Here is a 20,735-nt window from a genome sequence, read left to right as displayed (position 1 = left end):
AACAGGACAGACACAGACTTCAGAGGATAATTAGGACTGTAGAAAAAACAATTACCTGCCTTCAATTGAGGACCTGTATACTGCACGAGTCAAAAAGAGGGCTGTGAAAATATTTTCAGACCCCTCACATCCTGGACATAAATTGTTTCAACTCCTTCCCTCAAAACGACGCTATACCAGATCAACTAGACACAAGAACAGTTTTTCCCCCAAAAGCCATCACTCTGCTAAACAAATAATTCCCTCAATACCGTTCAACTATTTACAAAGTTTACTACTTTGTAAGTACTACTATTTACTACTATTTACTACTATTACTGTTAATCTTCTCATCACTCCTTATCACCCATCCCCTCCCATTTGTGATTGTAGGACTGTAACTTTGTTGCTTGTATCCTTACGATTTATATTGACTGTTTCCTACTATGATTTGATTGTTGATTGTACCCTATGACTATCATTAAGTGTTGTACATTATAATTCTTGATTCTTAACGAATATACCATTTCTTTATGTATACTGAGTATTTACACCAAGACAAATTCCTTGTGTGTCCAATCACACTTGGCCAATATTCTATTCTATTCTATTCTATTCTATTCTATTCTATAGTAACACGGCACCAATTGTAGAAAGTTAGCACCCACGCCTCTCATAGAAGAATGGAATATTTTGAGAAACATTAAAAAGAATATATTTCCCTGGATGAGAAATGGAGAAACATATTTTCTTAGAGGGAGAAAGCAGCCCCCAACTTTCTTAATAGCCCACTACAGATGTCAGCACTTAAGAAATAAAGAGATAGCTATATTCATAGGCAAAAATTCCCTGCAGCAAGATCTGAACAAAGACAGAATGGGAATAGCCCTCACTCAAAATGTAAATTTGCTTCTTTAGTTCAGCATTTTTAGCCCAAATATGCCCACCCACTTTCTGGAGAGCTTAAATGACCTCTCTGTAAAGGGTTTCACTTTATGAGCAAGAGTTGGCTGCTGATAGTTATCATTGCCTTTTAACTATTTTAATTCCTCAAGATGCTCTGCCTGATTTATAACTCTGGATTGCAGGTATTGCTGAGGACAAGGTATTCAGACAGAATGGTTTAGCTTTCTGACAGCTGTGACACATTGATCTTCAGTGTGTATTCCCCCATTTATAATCTAATGATCAGTATTTGGGGTAGCTTTTTGTAAGTAAAGAAGATTTTTGTACAGGTAATCCTTGATTTACAACAGTTCATTTAATCACCAAAGGTTCAATGGCACTAAACATGTGACTTATGACTGTTTTTCACACTTATGACCACTGCTGCAGCATCCCCATGGTCATGAGAGGCCAGGCAAGGCTAAGAACCCCTTGACTTGAATGACATCAAGTTGGCCATGCCCACTCAGTCATATGATCACCTGGCCATGCCCATCCAGCCAGTCATTAGGGCAGAAAACCAGTTGTTATGACACTGAATGCTTGTACAAAGGGATTCAAGTGTGATGCCACAATAATTATCTTGCCCTACATTGAGTCTTCCCAGATTCTACTGCCTGAAAGGGAATAGCACGTATATTTCTAGATCCCACCCCCCCATTTCCTTCTATTTTCTATTATTCTCTCTCTGGGAGCCATAGGATTTTTAAAAAGTAGTGGAACATGGTTCATTTGGAATTTAGTATTTTCTCAAATACTAAAATGTCTGTAACTCAGTGCAGGTAGTAGTTCTCAACTTACTACCATAATTGAGCCCAAAATTTTATGTTGCTAAGCAAGACAGTTAAATGAATTTTGCCCTGTTTATGTTGCTAAGCAGGACAGTTAAATGAAGCCAGTTGTAGTAAATCATTGCAGCTATTAAGTTAATAACACAATTATAAAGTGTTGGGAGGAAAATGCCTCCCAATGAGGATTCTTCCAGCCAGGAAACGCTTTGAAGAATAAATGGAATAACAAAGCAGAGCTGCTGGTAAGAAATCTTTTAATGGCAAGAAACCAAGACGAGTGACATTTAGCAAAGTTTCTTGGCTAGCTAGAAAGATTGATATTCAAACAGGATTGTTATATACCCTTTCTCAGTTTTGGCCTAAATCTGGTTTTTGGTGACGTTTAATCCTGTGTTTATTGATGGGATAATTTTCCCTATTCAACTTTGTCTGGAAGGAAGGTTAATCCCTGTTCCTGAAAGGAAGCAGGGTGGAGAAATCTAATTCATGTGTCTATATGTTCTGGTAATTGGTCTAACAAGCAACAGCTACTATGTTTTCTCTTTTGCTATATTCTAGTGCTAATTGCATTTTTTGTAGTTAGGTTTATCTCATGTGTTTACACTTGAGCTTGCTTGAGGTGTGAGTTCTGCCAATGAGCAAGACAGGGCCCTTGTGTAATCAGTTATTTACTTGTATTGTTTTTGGATTATTTGCTGCCTCATGGTTTCTTCTATCTGGGGAGGGGGCTCTTCAAGTGAATCTGGCTTCCCCATTGACTTTGCTCATCTAAAAAATGATCACATGACCCTGGGAACTGCAACTGTCATAAATATGGGCCAGTGGCCAAGTATCCAAATTTTGATGATGTGATGCTGTAATGGTCATCAGTCAGAAAAGCAGCAATGTCACTTTTTCAGTTTAATTGCAAATGCTTACTAAATGAATGGTTGTACATTGAGGACTATCTGCATATCAGATATCAGGCCAAAGGAATGATTTTATATGAGATATATTTCCAGATAAATATTTCTCAATGCAATGTTTTTTATGTCTGTTGAGAAGTAACACCAAAAAATGGAGTTTACTCAAGACAAGTAGGTTACAAAATTAGTCTTATGCAATTAGTAGCAATTGCATAACACTTTAAAAACATTTTTTTTTTTATGAAAGACCCTCCTGAGTTTAAACCCAGCTTCAACCAAGAGATTATAGACAGAAAACTTTATCTGCCATTTATTCTTACCTAAGATAAATTCTTCCATTTCAGACATTTTCGGGAAATTGTTTGCTTGCAGCAAAATCCATATGAAAACATGGATTCAAATTGTATACTGTACACTTATTGCATTTTAGTAAGGCAAGTCACTGCTGCCAAGAAAGCCACGTGGTAATTGTTGCATTAAACCGCTAAGAGTAGAGATGAATTTGAAAGACTTTTCTTTTACTTCCGTTCATAAAAATAGTACCGTCTTAATCACCTATTAAACGTTTTATGTCAGGTGTAACATACTTCCTTTTTAAGGCCACACGCTGCAACTGACAATTACGACCTGAACAGATTTCTTTTTGAAGCACGTTTTTAATAATTGGCTACCAAAGAATTTGCTTGCAGCGACATAGTTGAAAAGCGCGATTCGTGTTTACCGACTTGAGTTGGCTCAGCTGACCTGCCAAGTAATGAGTGGCGGTGGGTGGGGTGAGAGTTTATCACCGTAATAGAGTATCTGCGAGTAACGTGTCAAGCGACCTTTTGCTTTTCGTCATCCATACATAGCAATAGCACTTAGACTTTATAGTGCTTACAGCCCTCTCTAAGCGATTTACAGAGTCAGCATATTGCCCCCAACAATTTGGGTCCTCGTTTTACTCATCTCGGAAGGATGGAAGGCTCAGTCAACCTTGAGCCTGGTGGGATTGGAACTGCCTAATTGTAGGCAGCTGGCTGCAGAAGTAGCTTGCAGTACTGCACTCTAACCACTGCTCCAAGAGAGGCTCCTTTTATAATAATTTTATATAATACCTACGGCCCGTGAAAAGGATAGAGACTAGATAGACCGAGGCGACAGCGAGAATTGAGTCGCCAAGGAAGAGAGCGAATTTCAAGCGCTAGGGAACCCCTCGTGCCTCGGCCCTCAACATCCGGTTTTTTAGCCACGCTGTTGAGCCCCCTGTTGCCGTTCGCTCTGGTGGCTCTCTGCCCCTCATTGAAGAAACAGGTGACGGCGGCGGCAGTAAGGACTATTTCCATAGAGCGGCAGGAGAGGGATCCAGGCGCGTCTCCGCCTTTCTCTGGTGGTGAGAGTGTGCGTGCGGGCAGCGAAAATGGCGGCGGTGGTAGGAGGCCGAGCCGGCTACTTTCGTTCCTCTTCGGCAGGGATGAGCTTGGGCTACGGGCCACCCGCCGCCGCCGCCGCCGCCTCCCTCGGCACAACGAACAGCAGCGGTGTAGACACACGCGCCGGGGTGGACGAGGACGATGGACATAATCTCTGGTAATTGAACCCGTCTCCCTCTTCCTCGCCGGCTCCAGATAGCTCCTCTCTTCTCGATCGCCCAGCAACTGCCCCTGCGTCGCTCATCCTCACAGACTCCTTTTTGGGCGGGCTGGGGGCCTCGCCGTGAGACTCCTCCGCCATATTACCGTCGTCCTGATCCCTTGTGCTCTGCCCCAAGGAAAGATCTGTCTTTCCTCCGGCATCCTTCGCCCAGCACTGCTGTCGCGCCCTGACAGGAGTGGATCCTTTTCTTCCTGGGCTTTGCCCTTCCTCACGGCTCTCCTTATTTCGCGGCAGGTCCTGCATTCTCAGTGAAGTGTCCACTCGTTCCCGATCAAAACTGCCTTCTGGGAAAAACGTCGTGCTGTTGGGTGAGTGGTCCCTTTCTTCTATTTCCTGCTTATTCTTCCCTTTGATTATTCTCTTTCCTTATTCATCAGGGGGCTGGACCAATTCACGCTTCTATTAGAGCGCAGCTTGTGTCGAAGGGAGAGAGGTCTCATCCTCGGCCCCTCACAAGATAGAGCAGATATTGTGTTAAACGCAAAATACATCACCAGAGCATGTTTATCTTCCTTAAACAATAGTATATATGAAATAAAATGTCAACACTTTATTTTATGGTCTTCACATATGTCTTAACTGGGAAGCTGAGCAAAAAATATGTATTTGTCTCAGACCTGTCATGATTATTTGTTTATGTTATAGTAACTGATATTTGAGGTTTTCAAGATTTATTTGAACCAGCAGTTATGCCCTGGGACATAGTGAGTCTCATAAAGTCTTAGAACAATTCGTGTTATTTACCATGGAAATTTTCTATTTTGATGCAGTAAACCTGTTTCTTGAAATACAAACTTGGATATCAAGAATATGTAAGCCCTTTCTGGGTTACCTTTTGATAGTTTGTAGATTAGTTCATTTAAGTTGTAGAAATGATAAAAATATCTACCATAAAGAGGTATGACATAGATCACTTGGGCTTCTAACTACTAGATAATGTTCAAATTAATTTGGCAATCATATGGATGTGACTTTAAAATTATTTCCCAATCTGGCATTCAGCATATATGGTGATATATGTTCTGATATATTTACAGATAGTTCTCAACTTGATAGGTTGCTTGAGAAATATTCAAAGTTATGATGGACCTTACCAAGGACTATTTACAACTTGGATTCAAAGTTCTCTCAAAGATTTATCTGCCTCTAATAACATTTTGGATGCTTGGCAACGGGCCTGCGTTTATAGCTGTTTGCAGAGTCCTGCTGTCTATTACAGGGATTTTTTTGCCAGAAACTAGGTTTACTTGGTGATCTTTTAACCATCATAGTGCTTGCTAAAAACTGTTTGCCTAACAACTGCCACAAATGTTATAAAATCGGGCAGTGTCACATGGTGACCCATTTAATGACCAGCTTAGGGCTATAAATTCCAGGATCAGTTACAGAACTCATGGAAGTTCATGGACTGTCTGTATTGGTCAGTTCTGATGTTGCTTACCTTTTGAACTTCACCAAGGTGGGTTAATTATTTCTAGTTATTAATCTGTTATAATGTAGAATACTGTACATGTGAATACATTCTGTGGCCATTTATTGGATATGAAAGTTGGGTAATGTTAAAATATCTATTGTTTAATGAAATAGTAACATTAAAATGATGTATTTGATTGTTTAGTCCAAAATTTCAAGAGTCTATAATTTTGCCTCCATTGCTGTATTATATTGAATATGTTATTGAGGCATGATGGGTAAACTATTTTAGCATATGAGTGGAAGTTATGCTTTTAGTTATCATAACTAAATAGACTTCTAGGTTTATTTTCCCATAAAAAAGAACTTTACTGGTTAAGGCACCAGAAACCAGAAGACGATAGTTCTAATTCTACCTTCAGCATAAAAACTGGATGGATGACTTTGGACCAGTCCCTCTTTCTCACCTCATCTCACAGGTTTGTTGTTGTAGGGAAAATAGGAGGGGAAACAGTACCTATGTTTCATCATATTGAATTATTTATAGAAATAAAAAGTAGCAACGTACTATGTGGCTTCTACGCATGTCTACCACATATGATAATATGTTTCGGGTGCCTGATGGCATTTCCAACATTTAGCTGATTTATCTTTAAACATCTTTGCCAATCTTGCTGCTGCAAAATGCCACTATAAAACATACAGGTTTTCTTTATATTTATTTAATTTATATTGCCGCCTATTGGCCCATGGCAACTCGAGGCGGCTTACACAATGTAAAACCATATTTAAAACAAAACAAAAAAGCTAACAAAAAGAATCAAATAAATTAATAAAGTACAATAGAACAAAATTTGAGAAAAACAATAAAACAGAAAAACACCAACTCCTACCCACCCCCGCCCCAATGACAGCAGATCACATTAGCCATTTGATGAGCTCCAACCCTCTCTGGGTTCCCTAGGCTGCAAAACCAGGTCTTCAGTGCCTTTTGGAAAACTGCTAAAGTGGGGGGCAATTCTAATCTCTGGGGAATGATATTCCAGAAAGAGGGAGCCACCACGGAGAAGGCCCTTCTTCTGGGTCCCACGAGGTGTATCTCCCTCAGGGGTGGGACCTGCAACATTCCCTGCCTCCTCGCTCTAATGGGGTGGGATAGATGTGACTGGCAAGAGACGTTCCCTCAGATAATCTGGACACAAGCCATGAAGGGCTTTAAAGGTGATAACCAGCATCTTGAATTGCACCTGGAAACAAATCAGCAACCAATGCAGCCTGCAGGAGAGGTGACATATGTGCACACTGGGGTCTGCACAAAACCATGTGGGCCGCTGCATTTTGCACCAACTGGAGCTTCGGATACTTTCAAGGGCAGCCTCATGTAGAGCGCATTGCAATAATCAAGATGGGAAGTGACCAGGGCATGAGTGACTATGAGTAGGGATCGCTGATCCAGGAAAGGGCGTAACTGGTGCACAACCTACAATTGTGCAAAGGCCCTCCTGGTCACGACCTCCACCTGCTCTTCGAACAGGAGTTGTGAGTCCAGGAAAACCCCTAGATTACGCACGGGGTCGGTTTGAGGTAGTGCCACCCTATCCAAGACTAAATGTGGTAATTCTCCCTGAGCCAACGAACCCCAAACCCAGAGCCACTCGGTCTTGCAAGGGTTTAGTTTCAACCTGTTGCTCCCCATCCTGCCCCTAACAGCCTTCAGGCACTGAGAGAGGGAGGACACAGCAACACTTAACTCACTACAGGCTGAGACATACAGCTGAGTATCATCAGCATATTGGTGATACCTCAGTCCATGGTGACAGATGATTTCACCCAGCGGCTTCATATAAATGTTGAACAGGAGCAGAGAGAGTACCGAGCCCTGCAGAACCCCATAAAGTAGTGGGCGAGGGCTGGATCTCTCCCCTCCTATCAATACTGACTGAGAGCGGCCGCAGAGGAAGGAAGTGAACCAGGACAGCACAAGGCCTCCCACTACCATCCCCTGAAGCCGCCCCAGGAAAATCCCATGGTCAATGGTATCAAAAGCCTCTGAAAGGTCAAGTAGAGTAAGGATGGATGTACCACTCCCATCCCACTCCCATCAGAGATCATCCAAAAGTGCGACGAATGCTGTTTCTGTCCCAGATCCAGGCCTGAATCCTGACTGGTAGGGATCGAGATAATCCATTTCATCCAGAAATGTCTGGAGCTGCTGCACAACCACCTTCTCAACCATCTTCCCAAAAAAGGGAAGATTGGAGACAGGTCAGAAATTATCCAACCGGGTGGAGTCCAGCGATGGTTTCTTAAGAAGAGGGTGGACCTCAGCCTCCTTAAAGTGCTGAGGCACTGTCCCCTCCTATAGAGAAGCATTAATCACTGCCAGAGAATATCCACCTGTCATCTCCTGGGAAGCTTTCACAAGCCAGGAGGTACATGGGTCTAAAACACGTGCTTGCGCGCATACTCCCTAGGATCCTGTCCACTTCCTCAGGAGCAACAGGCTCAAACCGTTCCCCAATAACAAGGCAAGAACCTGCTATAGGAGTTTCCACTGGATCAGCAACCACACCGGCATCTAACTAGGAACGAAGTTGAGCAATGTTGTCTTCCAGAAAATCTGCTTCCCGAAAATCTGCAAATTCCTCAGCGCACCCCTTCTGGTGGACCTCAATCTCTTCCTTCCCTAGGAGGAGACTGCTCACCTTAAAGAGGGTCACTGGGTGATTATCTGCAGACGCAATTAGTGCGAAGTATTTACACTTCATCTCACAAATTGCCACAAAGTAGGCCTTAGTAGCAGCATGATCGGGTTCATCTCCTGTCTTCCTCCAGCTGCACTCTAGATGTCTCCTCATGCGTTTCATCCCTCTCAGTTCCTCTGTATACCACAGGGCACAGAGAGGTCTACGGGTGAGGAGAAGTCACAAGAGTGCAATCCTATCCAGAGCCTCAGCCACCTTCCTATTCCAAACAGTGACTAAGAGCTCGGCTGGACTGCATAATAGATTTGCAGTTATAACCCCTAGGTCCTTCTGGAACCCATCTGGGTCCATTAGTCAATGGGCGCGGACCAATTGGTCCTGCCTCCCTGCGGGGGGATGCAACTTTTGAGAAACTCATTGCCATCAGACTGATCTAACCATGACAAGGGGTCCAAGGACAGGTCTACCAATTCCAGATCACATAGACACTGCTCTAACAAGAACACCAAATCAGGAGTGTGACCACTATTACTAGTCAGGCTGGATAATCTGGGACAGGCCCGTGGAAGTCATGGTTTCTATGAAATCTTGGGCTACCTCCGACCCTGACCCCAGAGAAAGCAGGTTGAAATCCCCCAGAACTATAAGCCTGGGGAATTCCACCACCAGCCCTGCGGCGAGGTCCAGGAGCCCAGGTAGGGAGGCTGGTATAGCAGCAGCAATCCCATCTGATCCCTTGAGCCCAATCTGAGAAAAAGGGTCTCACAGCTGGGGACTTGCTGAACAGTGTATCTGGAAGCTACTAGAGATTCTCTGATAATAACAGCCACACCTCCTCCCTGGCCCTGAGGTCTAGGCTAGAGCCATGCTCGATAACCCACTGGGCACATCACACACAAGAGGAACATCTCCCTCTGGGCCCAACCAGGTCTCAGTTATAGAAGCCAGATCAGCCTTCTCCTCAAGGATCAAATCGGCAATAAGGCTAGCCTTATTGCAAGCTGATCTCATATTTAAAAGTAGCCGTCTAAGACCAGGGCCACCACAGATCTGCTGACCAGGAAAATGAGGTGAGTGCAATGGGGCAGAACACAAGATCAGTACTAAACATCAAGGTCGCGTTCCCCATGCCTGCCCTCCCCCTTGTCTCCCATATCTCCTGTTACCCGACACCACTGAAATAGGACACCCTCCTCTGCCTTTCCTGAGGACCATTCCATCCCCAACACTCTTCTTTAAAAAGGGGATGCTGCTGACATTGTTTATAGTTTCTGTCCGACAGTTTCTGCCATTTATCTAATTCTATAGCATAGCCATTTTTTTTTGCCCAAGTTATTGTCTCCTTCACTTGTTCTTCTTCCAATTTGATACCCAGTAGGTAATTGTACAATTTTTAAATCAATTTTTCTTTGTTCCTATTAGTATTTTATCCATTTATGACAGTTCTTTATAAAAGCCTTCTGCTTTAACATCTTCATATTTAGACTGTATTTGAGTACCAAATATATGAGTACCAAACCATATCAATTCCTTGTTCATTTAATTCTTGTTTCATTTTGAGCTCAACTTTTTCATTCAAAATATCTTTATAGCTAACAATATTTTCCATATTAATAATAATTGGATGTATAAGCACTTCCATTGTTGAAAACCAAACTGGAATCTTCAAATAATGTTCTCTAATTTTCTCCCATATTAACAATAAAGCATTTCTTATATACTGTCTTTGAAAGTAACCATGTATCTTACTTTTCCCATACCAAAAGAAAGCCTGCCAACCCAGTTGCAAATAATGACTCTCCAGAGTCAATAACCTTGTATTCCTCAGTACAATCCATTCTTTCATCCATGTTAACACCGCAGCTTGGTAATATAGTTCCCAATTAGGTAATCAAACCCTCCTCCAGTTCTTGTATCTTGCAACATTTTAAAGTTAATTCTTGCTTTTTTCCCTTGCCATATATATTTTAGTATTATTCTATTAAGATCTTCACAATATTTTTTCTCCAGTTTTATTGGAATTGTTTGAAACAGATATAATACTCCAGGTCAGTAGTCACCAACCTTTTGGACCTCAGAGACTACCAAAATCATAATTTTAAATCCCGGGGACCACTAATATGAATTTTTACTTACAGTGGCTGGCTGACGTTTGTGGGAGGCAGGGAGAGGGAGAGAGAGAGAGAGAGATCTGATCTGATCTGATCTGCTCTAACCTCTCTCCCTCTCCCCCTCTCTCTCACACACACAAACACACAGAGGCAGGGGTAGGATTCAAATTTCTTAACCAGTTCTATGTGTGTGGCCTAATTTGTCAGTGTGGCTTGGTGGTCATGTAACTGGCTGGGTGTAGCTTGTACGTAAATATTATAAATATTTATGTAAATATTGATTTTTTTATAAAAAAGAGCAACTTTTACCCAAAATCAGACAAAGCAGGCAGGCAGATTGAAGTTGCTCACAGAATCACAGATTCACTCAGAGATCTATCTTTCTGCCATCAGCTACCTTAGTCTGTACTGAATAATAGAAGCTTCAGTTCTAAGGAAGGTTTCCTTACGTTTCCAACAATTTCCTGCTTTCTAGTTAATCTAAATCTCCCAGCACAACCAAACAGCTGATGGTCAGGGAAAATAAAGGAAAAATAGCAACTTAGCATGCAAGTTTGCAGGATAAGGAATGAGTGGGCGGGGAGAGTTCCCATGGGCCATGTGAGTGGCGCAGCCTTATGTTCCTGTGCAGCGTGGATTAATTGCTTTGGGGGGTGCTCCGGGGTGACATTTCTCTGCGGACCAGCAAAATTTTCTCACAGACCACCAGTGGGCCACTTGTTGGCACCTGCTGCTCTAGGTCAGTAGTTGCGAACCAGTGGGCCGCGGGCCATTGGTGGTACGTGAGAAAATTTTGGTGGTCTGCAAAGAAATGCCCCCAAGCACCCCCAAAACAATTAATCCAGGCCTCACAGGAATATAAGGCTGCGCCACCCACATGACCCACCCATCCACTGGCTCCCACCCTTCAGCCCAGTATAAACCTTATCTTGAGTAGAGCCACGTGAGCTGGAACTGGAAGGTAAGACCAATGGGGAAGGGAATTCCACCCTGGGATGACTTGCTGACGTTGGTGGGAAAGTTGGTCCCATATTCCAGAGCTGCAGTAATCACAGGACTGGCCTGTGCACCGGCCTACCATGGATGAGCTGCTCTGGGATGAACAGTCTTATGACTATTGTAGCTCTGGAATATGGGATCGGCCCATGGTGGGGTTGGAAATCTCTGCCATAGGGGGTGACATGTTTAATGTGCAAATTTGTGGGTGGTACAACGTGCAAAAAGCATAGCCCTCGCTGGCCATAATGAGGTAATGGTGCTGTTGCAGCAAGAGGGGGCTGGCAGCTCAGGCGGGCTGAAGCAGTTATGGAGATGGCTGGAAGGTACAGGAGCGCCATGCTAGTTGCATTTGTGCGGCACTCCCGCACCTTCCAGCTTGCCTCTCCTGGGCTATTCCTCAATGACTGCGGGCTGTATGGATGGCCTGGGATAGGAAAAATAGTGGTGGTGGGAGGGGGCGGAAGGGGCAAACCTGCTCTCACCATCCAGTTCAGCGGCATGGAATGGGGAGGGGGCAGCAGCATCAGTTTTCTCATCCCTCTTGGAGCTCTGCTAAGGATTGGGCGCAGCGCAACGACCAGGCACCTGGAGCCTCTTCCTCCGACCTGGGCTCACTGCTGGTGGGTGGGTGGGAGCCTCCTCATGAGATGCCCTTGCCCCATGGGAGAGCTCAGACATGCTCTGGGGAGAGACTTCAAGGCCTGGAGTGAGAGACCCTTCTCTGCTTGGAAGCGGCAGGAGAAACCTGGAGCTTGGCCTTGGGGAGTCCTCTTGTGGAGAGGCCGAAGAGGGGGTGTTGCTTAGTTATTAGGAGCCCATCTTCCTTGGTGCTCTTTTGGTCTGGGCATCTGACCTTCGCTGCCGGCTTGTTGTGGGACTGACAGGAGCTCTGGATTGCATTGAGCTGAGCACCTTGGAAGCCCCATAGTTTGTGTCATTGCTGTTTGTGCAGGCGATAGCTCAAGCTTTTCTGGGCTTGACACCCCACCTTCAGCCTCCACACAAGAGGACTCCTCAAGGCTAAGGTCCGGATTTCTCCCACCACTTCCAAGCGGAAAAGGGTTCCTCCCTCCAGGCCTCGAAGCCTCTCCCCGGAGTGCGCATGTGCTGGGCTCTCCCCATGGGGAGAAGGCATATTCCGAGGAGACTTTCACCCACCCACTAGCAGTGAGCGCAGGTCCGAGGAAGGGGCTTCGGGCGCCGGGCCGTTGTGCTGCACTCCACCAGAGGAGGGCGTTGAGAGGGATGAGAAAACTGATACTGACGCCATCCCATTCCATGCCTCTGACTGGTCCTTTGGTCATCCTGAAGCAGCTTATCCATGGCAGGCCAGTGCACAGGCCAGTCCTGTGACTACTGTAGCTCTGGAATATGGAACTGACTTTCCCACCAATGTCAGCAAGCCACCGTCGGGCAAAATTCATATTAGTGGTCCATGGGATTTGAAATTATGAATTTGGTGGTCCCTCAGGTCCAAAATGTTGGCGACCCCTGCTCTAAATAATACGTTCATTTTAATTGTTGCTACTAGCAATAATTGCAAATTTTTCAATTTTTCCAAATCTATCTTAGTTTTCTGTTTCAACTTATAATAATTATCTTCCTTGATTGTTACACATCTTGCTGTTAGTTGAATTCCTAAATCTAATCTTTTAACTTTTTTGTGTTTTTCTGCAACATTTTTCACTAAAATTTTAGTTTTCCTACTGTTTATTTTCAATCCTGCCACTTTGTCATATTCTTCTATTTTTTCAATTAATTTAGATCCTGTCTTTTAACTGTTCCACTAATATAAAAATCAAATCATCTGCAAATGCCTGTAATTTATATTTTTCCTTTTTATTTCCATTCCCTTCATCTTCCTATCTTGTCTAACGTTTCTGTTTAATACTTCTAATGTCAATACAAATAGCAATGGCAACAAGGAACATCCTTGTCTTGTTCCCTTCCCTTGTTAACCTTTTGAATCATATCTCCATTTACCAACACCTTTGCAGTTTGTTTATGATATATTGCCTTAATCATTTTAATAAATCTCTTTCCAAAGTCCATTTCTTTCAATTGTGCTAACATAAATTGTCAGTTCATGTTGAATGCCTTCTATGCATCTAAGAAGATCAACATCATTTGCTTCTCTGGAGGTGCTTCATAGTATTCCAAAGTGTTCAAAATTATTCTCATATTGTTTTTTTATTTGTCTCTTAGGTAAAAAGCAATTTTGATCTGGATGTATAAATTGATTTAAGAATCTCTTTAGCTTTTCTGCTATTATTGAAGCAAATGTTTTATAGTCCGCATTCAATAAAGATATCAGCTTGTAGGTTTTTTATCTGTTGAAAGTCCAAGTCATCTTTCGGTACGAGAGTAACGTATGCTTCCATCCATGAATTTGGTATTTTCACCTCTTATCAATAGTTCATTGAATACTTCCAACATTGTGTTACAAAAAGAATTCCATAAAGTTTTGTGTAATTCTGCTGGCAGCCCATCCGGACCTGGTGTTTTGCCATTCTTTTGTCTTTTTATTGCTTTTGTTAGTTCCATCATTGTTACCCTTTCTTCTAATGTTATTTTAATTGTTTCTGGTATTTTAGGTTAATTCTGCTTTTTCTAAATATTGTTTAACTTTTCCTTCTGCAATTATCTCTTGATCATATAGTTTTTCATAATATTTTTGAATTATTTCCTTTTTATCTTCATTTCTATAATGAAGAATTCCTTTGTCATCTGTTAGCTGGTTAATCAGTTTCTTTTCTTTCTCTTTTTTCAATCTATATGCCAGCCATCTTTCTGGTTTATTTGCATTTTCAAAGAAGTTTTGCTTAGATCTTTTAATTCTCCTCCACAGTGCTACAAGAGTCCAGGAATGGGTAAGACTCCTCCCTCTGATGTCATTGAGCTGAGTCTGCCAAAGTATAAAAAGCCATCCCCTGCTGCTGGCCCACAGCTTTTTGACACAGCTCCTAGAATGCCAAGAACAAGTGTGTCTGGAGCTTTTGCTACCATATGCAGCAGCTAATTCAATTTGGAAGAGAAAGCAAATAGAAACAGCACAGCTCCCGAGGATCTGGTGGAGCTGTGCCATCGCATCGAGGCTTCGGTGCTGGGGCTTCCGCCCATTTGAATTGTGAGTACTTGCTGGGAGTGTTCATCCGAGCCTCCCATGCAGGATCCTCTTAGCGCGCTCCCAGATCAGTGATCCACGCTCCAGAGCTGATATTTGGAGCACTAGTTCCAGCGCCTGTCAGCTGTGGTCTTCTAAGCCACCGCAATCACACAGTGACTTTGCTGGGCCCACAGAGTGGTTTTCAACAGGCAGTCGGCCATTCTTTCCCAGGGCTCTGAGCACATGGTGGACGGCCATTTTAAACCAGGCCCATAGCATGTGGCAGTCAGCCATTTTGAACAGGCCTCACAGTAGAGTGGCTGGTTCAGGCCTCACAGCGGGAAACCAGCTCACCTAGCCCTCGCATTAGGACGACACGTTACAGGGGAAGCTTGCAGCACCTCCTGTGTCAAGCCTTTTGCAGCATGGAGTGTGATTTGGCCCAGTCTGATCAATCTGGCCTAAAGGAAGCCAATTGCTCCAAGGTTTCCATGAGGCCATTAAAGAAGAGAAGGCAGTGAGGCCATCCTGCAAAAAGGGAGGCTACAGCCAAGATTAGGGCCAGAGCCTTTGCACCTAAGAAGGCCTCGAAATCCAAACTCAGGACTGAAAAAAGGAGGCATGCTTCCTTGGAGAAGCCATTTGTCAAGAATCTGGAACAGATGAGAGGGCAGAATCAACCATCACTTCAATCGGGATTTGCAGACCGGCCCAGAGACTGTTGCCAGGGCTGGAGAGGCAGAAACCAGTCATTTACAGGCATGATCCCCAGAGAGAACAGATGAGGGTTTTTTCCCATCAAGATTTGAGTAGGTATGGGCCTAACTTTAGGCAGGCAGCCTGGGTTCCAGGAGTCTCCAATCCTCAGGGTAATTTGACCCAAGGTGGCCATAAGCCTAGGACGGAGGCCACTTTACGCCTATCACTGCTGGCCTTCGCCCAGTGGATCCTCCCATAGGCAGCAGGCCTGAGGATATTAAGGGCTGAGAATATTTTGGTGGCAGGGGATTGCTGAGGGTTTTCAACAATTCCTTTGCCTCTCTGGAGGGGCCCAAGGTTTTTTCCCGGCCTTCTCTCAGGTAGTCCCTCTTGTCTAGAGGGGGTTTTCTAGGCTCCATGAGCATAGTTTTCCTTCCACTCATTCTGAATGGGGGGAATCTGAGGACAGGGGCTCTATGAATCCTTCAGAACATAGTCCATGTCAGAGAAGGAGGAAGATGAGATTAGGGATTCAAATTTGTCAGAGGATAAATGATTGAGGCCTGAGCAGCCTACCTCCGCTTCTGTTTTCAGGCCATCCTTGTTCAAACCTCTCCTGCACAAGGCCTTAGTCACCACTCAATTAGGACCTGATGAGGTGGCATTAGAACCTCAGGTGGAATCTTCTGTCCTGAGTGGTTCCTTATTTTCAAAACCAATTGTCCAAGCTGAGGTGCTTCCATCTCCTTTATTATTCCTAGATCTGGTGCGCGACCAGTGCATCTCTCTAGGTTCAGGGCCACGCCTCTCATCTCAGGACAGGCATTTTTATAATGTGGCCCTTCCTTGGCCAATGCCTTCATAGTTGCCTCCAGTAGATGCCCCAGTACTTGCCTCCTTTTCCACATCTGGCACTCCAACAGAGCCGGAAGATGTGCTCAAAGCTGAGGACAAGAAGTCTGAACAGACCCTCAAACATACTCATCAGGCCGCAGCTTGGGTAGTCCAGGCCTTTACTACAGTTTCCTTCTTTATAAGGTTGTCGCTGCATTGGCTGCATCAGCTGTAGGATCATTTGCCAACCAGTGATTCCAGTTGTCACCAAGACTTGAATAAGATCTCTGCAGCAGAGTTATAGCTGATGCCACATTAAACTCTGCAAAATTTGCCTCAAGGGCGATGGCGTCCTCAGTGGTGGTGAGATGCCTCTTGTGGCTGCGCAATTGGCAGACAGACTTCCTTTACAAATGGAAGTTAGCTTCCGCCCCATGCTCAGGCGAGAGTCTGTTTGGGGAAGCCCTGGAACCTTACCTGGTGGAGACCAGGGACAAAAGAAAGATCCTTTCATCAGCAGGGAAGAGGTCAGAATTTCGTCAGGCTCCATACTTCTGACCCTCCTCCTTTCAGCCTGAGTCCAACGCTCATTTTCCTTAGAGACAGAGGGCATTCCCTCCTTGCCAGGAACAGCAACCCGAAAGAACAGGCAGACAACAGCAGTTTTCTGGTAAACGGCCCTTTGAGGAGGAAGAGACCATTTGTTCCGATGCTCCAAATGACTGCTTTCCTTCCCCTCCAATCGGAGCTTGTCTGGCCTTCTTTATGACAAGATGAGAGGAGTCAACATTGGACACCTGGGTTCTCAAGACTATAAGGTTGGGTCTTCAATTAAAGGTCCTCTCCTCTCCCCCAAAGTTTTTTGTTTGCTATCCAATATCTCGAGACAGGTCCAGACGGGCCCTCATGGAATCGGCCATCCAACATCTGGTGGACATAAAAGCCATACAGGCGGTTCCGGTGGATCAACGGGGCTAGGGTTCTACTCCCAGCTCGGGGTGTGTGGAGAGAAATTCTCAAGCTCAAGTCTTTGAACAAGTTCATTCCTTACAGGCACTTCAAGATGCAGTCCCTCCACTCAGTTCTGGAGAGCGTTCGGGGGGGGCTCCTCTTATCCATAGACCTCACAGAGGGCATACCTCCATATCCTGATCTGGCCCCTTCATTGCCAATTCCTGCACTTCTGCTACAACAACAGGCATGACCAGTACAGGGTCCTTCTGTTTGGCCTCTCATCAGCCCCCAGTATCTTTACCAAGGTCTTGGCACCTTCGAGCTCTACCTGTGAGGGTCCAATGCTACCTCGACAATACCTTGATCCAGTCTTCTTCAACCTACTCAGCTGAACACGACCTTCAGATCACGATGCAGCTCCTGCAGGAACACTGGTTTTCCATACAACAAAAGTCATCTGCTACTGATGACCCATCTCCTGCACCTAGGGGCGATCATTGACATGACTCTGTGAGGTTTTTCTTTCCCTGGATCGCCAAGAGAGTCTGAACGATTTGATAAACCGGATTCAACAGCAGCATGCAGTTCCTCTGTCTCTCCTGTCCCAACTCCTAGGAAAGATGATTTCCTGTATAGGCATTGTGCCGTGGACCTGTCTCCATGCCTGAACTCTGCAATGCTTCCTGCTGCAATTTCAACGGGCGAGAACCAGCCACTTTTCCATCAGGGTCCGAATTCCTCCACAGGTCCTTCGTTCTTTCCAGTGGTGGCAGTTCTAGGCCATCAGGAAAGGCCATTTTTTTCAGGGAACAAGATAGGATCATGATCACAACAGACATTAGTCTTTACAGCTGGGGTGCTCATTTGCAAAGCAAGATAGTTCAGGGTCATTGGTCCCAGGCAGACAGGCCTTGCCCCATCAATTGGCTAGAACTCAAGGCCATCTTCCTGGTTTTGAGACACTTCCAGGACAAGGTGGCATGGTCCCACATTGATTATGATGGACAACGTGCCCGCCAAGGCCCATGTCAACAGACAAGGGGGGACCTGGTCCAAATCCTTGATGCAGAAGGCCGAACATCTGGGGCAGTGGGTGGAGAGACAACTTCTGTCCCTCAGAGCAGACCCCATTTTGGGGGTTGATAACACCCAGGCCGACTGGCTGATGTGGACGAAGGTCGACCACTCTGAGTGGAGCCTTCATCTATCCCTGTTCCAGGAACTGTCCAACAGGTTAGGATTCCCAGTATTAGACCTATTCACCACTCCCCAGAATGTGCAGATAGGCAGATTCTTCACCAGGTTTCCTACCCAGGGAGCGGAGGGGACCAATGCACTTCGGAGCAGATGGCCTCCAGGTCGCCTCTACGCCTTTTCCCCTCTTCCTATCATTCCAACAGTACTTCAGAAGATGTTGGAAGAGAAGGTGGAGCTGGTATTTCTGGTGCCTCATTGGCCCAGATGGCCCTGGTTCACCAACTTGCTGAACTTGTCAGTCGCTTGACCATGGAAAATCCCACCCAGCAGGATTTCCCTCTGCCAAGGGGCCTTATGCCACCCGGAACCTCGGTGGTTCCAGTTGGCCATATGGCGCTTGAGTGGAAATCTCTGAAAGAGATTAATTTACCAGATAAAGTGATTCAAACCATCCAGGCATCACATAAGCCATCAACCAATTGTATCTATGATGCCATCTGGAGAGCCTTTTGCAATTGGTGTTCTAAGGTGGCCCCAGACCTTACATCTGTTTCAGCCCTGATGGGACCCCCATTTGAGCCTTTAAGGTCGGTGGACCTCCATTTTTTGACACTTAAGGTGGCTTTCTTGGTGGCTATCACATCCGCCAGAAGGGTGTCAGAGTTGGCTGCTTTCTCAGTGAGACAAGATTTGTGCATCTTTCACGAGAACAGAGTAGTATCACGTTTTGACTCTACCTTTGTTCCAAATATTAATTCTTGGTTCCATGGGGCACAAGACACAGTCCTACCAGATTTCTTCCCTAAGCCTCAACATGAATTGGAACACAAGTGGCATATGTTGGATGTGCGGAGAGCTCTCTGTATCTATGTTAAACGTACTACTACCTTTCATAAGACAGAAGCGATGTTCGTGTCCTTCCAAATGGCTTCCTTAGGGAGCAAAGCTTCCCCATCCCTGATGGGCAGATGGATCAGAGCTTGTGTTTCCACTGCATATGAGACTTTATCTCTCCCAGTTCCCAAGAAGCTCACAGCCCACTCTACTACGAGTGCAGTGACCTCGGCTACCCAGGCGTCCATTGAGGAGATCTGCAGGGTGGCTACCTAGGCGTTGCCTTCTCCATTTATCCGGCACTATCGACTGGACTCCTTTGCCTCTGCAGAAGCGGCATTTGGCAGAAGGGTGCTTCAGAAGGTTCTTCCAGTGTCAGACTGAGCGAACCAGATAATGACCCTCCCTTGGACATGTAGGCTTTGGTATGTCCATTCCTGGACTCATATCAGCATGGAGGAGAATGGGCATTGGTTTTGAGAATGCCCTTTCTATACATGCTGTGAGAGAGTCCAGCCCCATCCTGTATTCATCTGGTCTAAGTTGGGGAGGGTTCTTCTCACTGTTTTACTTTCCATAGACACGCTATGTCTCTCAAATTTCTTCACTGAAAAAGCTGGGGGCCAGCAGCAGGAGCTGACTTTTTATACTTTGGCCGACTCAGTCAATGACATCAGCAGGAGGAGTCTTACCCATTCCTGGACTGTTTCACAGCGTGTATAGAAAGGGCGTTCTCAGGTAAATATACCAACACCCATTTTCTGTGTTAGTTCTTCTTTATCTATTAAATCCAAATTATGTTTTGTTAAGTTCATTTGGTTTTTTATGCTCTTTTTTGTGGATTTTTATGCAATTCTCTAATCTCTTATATTCCTTTTCTAATATCTTTTGTGTTTGTCTCTTTTATTTCTCCATATATGATACAGTTAACCCTCTAATGTATACCTTTACTATATCCCATACATTTTGTAGTGTTGTCTTTTCTATTTTCTTTGAAAAAAGTCTAATTCTCTTTTCATAAATTGAATAAATTACTTTTCTTTCAATATTGAATCATTCATTGTCCATCTTGATCTCCTTTTTTGTCCCTTCCATGTAACTTTTATCAGATTATCATTTGCCCAAATGCTTGTTTTAATATTTATTTTTTGTATGAGATATTAATTATGTTGATGCCCATATCATATCAATTCTAGACCAAGACAGGTGTCTGTTTGAATAAAATGTGTATTGATTGTTCATAGAGTGTGTTTCTCGCCAAGCATCCTGAATGGCTAACTCATCAAGCAGGCCTTAGGTCAGGGGTGGGCAAACTATGGCCCGCGGGCCGCATCCGGCCCATTGGTCTGTCCAATCCGGCCCGCCCCTGAAAAAAAATCACTGGGTGTGGCGTATTGCCCTGCGCCGTGTGGCCCCCAAAGCTGCAAAACAGTGCGGAGCGCTCTCAGGGTAGGAAAGAAAAGAAGAACTTTGCAAAGGCCTTGGCTGGGAGTTCGAAATCACCTTCAAGTGCGACCTCTCCGAAGGTGAGTCCCCGCTGATCCCCCTTTTTTTTCCCGGGGCTTCCAGGCTTAAACTTTGCAAAGGCAAAGTTTGCAGGCGGCAGCGTCTTCCCGCCGAGGAGCGGG

The 20,735-nt window shown here is 44.7% G+C and overlaps 1 protein-coding gene across 3 annotated transcripts in view; it reads left to right on the top strand.

Annotated features, from left to right (window-relative positions):
• Positions 1-3,981: 3,981 nt before the first annotated feature.
• The window catches only part of DYNC1LI1 (dynein cytoplasmic 1 light intermediate chain 1), a 67,645-nt gene continuing 50,891 nt past the window's right edge, over positions 3,982-20,735 (top strand). For all 3 annotated transcript variants that reach the window (XR_015740340.1, XM_026717765.2, XM_087917751.1), the window contains exons 1-2: positions 3,982-4,189; positions 4,490-4,563. Coding sequence is in view for 2 of the 3 variants with exons in the window: in XM_026717765.2 (XP_026573550.1) it covers positions 4,020-4,189; positions 4,490-4,563 (244 nt within the window). In the remaining variant the exon portion in view is untranslated. The remainder of the gene's footprint in view (positions 4,190-4,489; positions 4,564-20,735) is intronic.

The sequence above is a fragment of the Pseudonaja textilis genome, chromosome Z (assembly GCF_049901715.1).
Source record: "Pseudonaja textilis isolate UNSWEBS1 chromosome Z, rPseTex1.2, whole genome shotgun sequence".
NCBI classification, from domain to species: Eukaryota; Metazoa; Chordata; class Lepidosauria; order Squamata; family Elapidae; genus Pseudonaja; species Pseudonaja textilis.
This window is presented reverse-complemented; position numbering and strand designations above follow the sequence as displayed.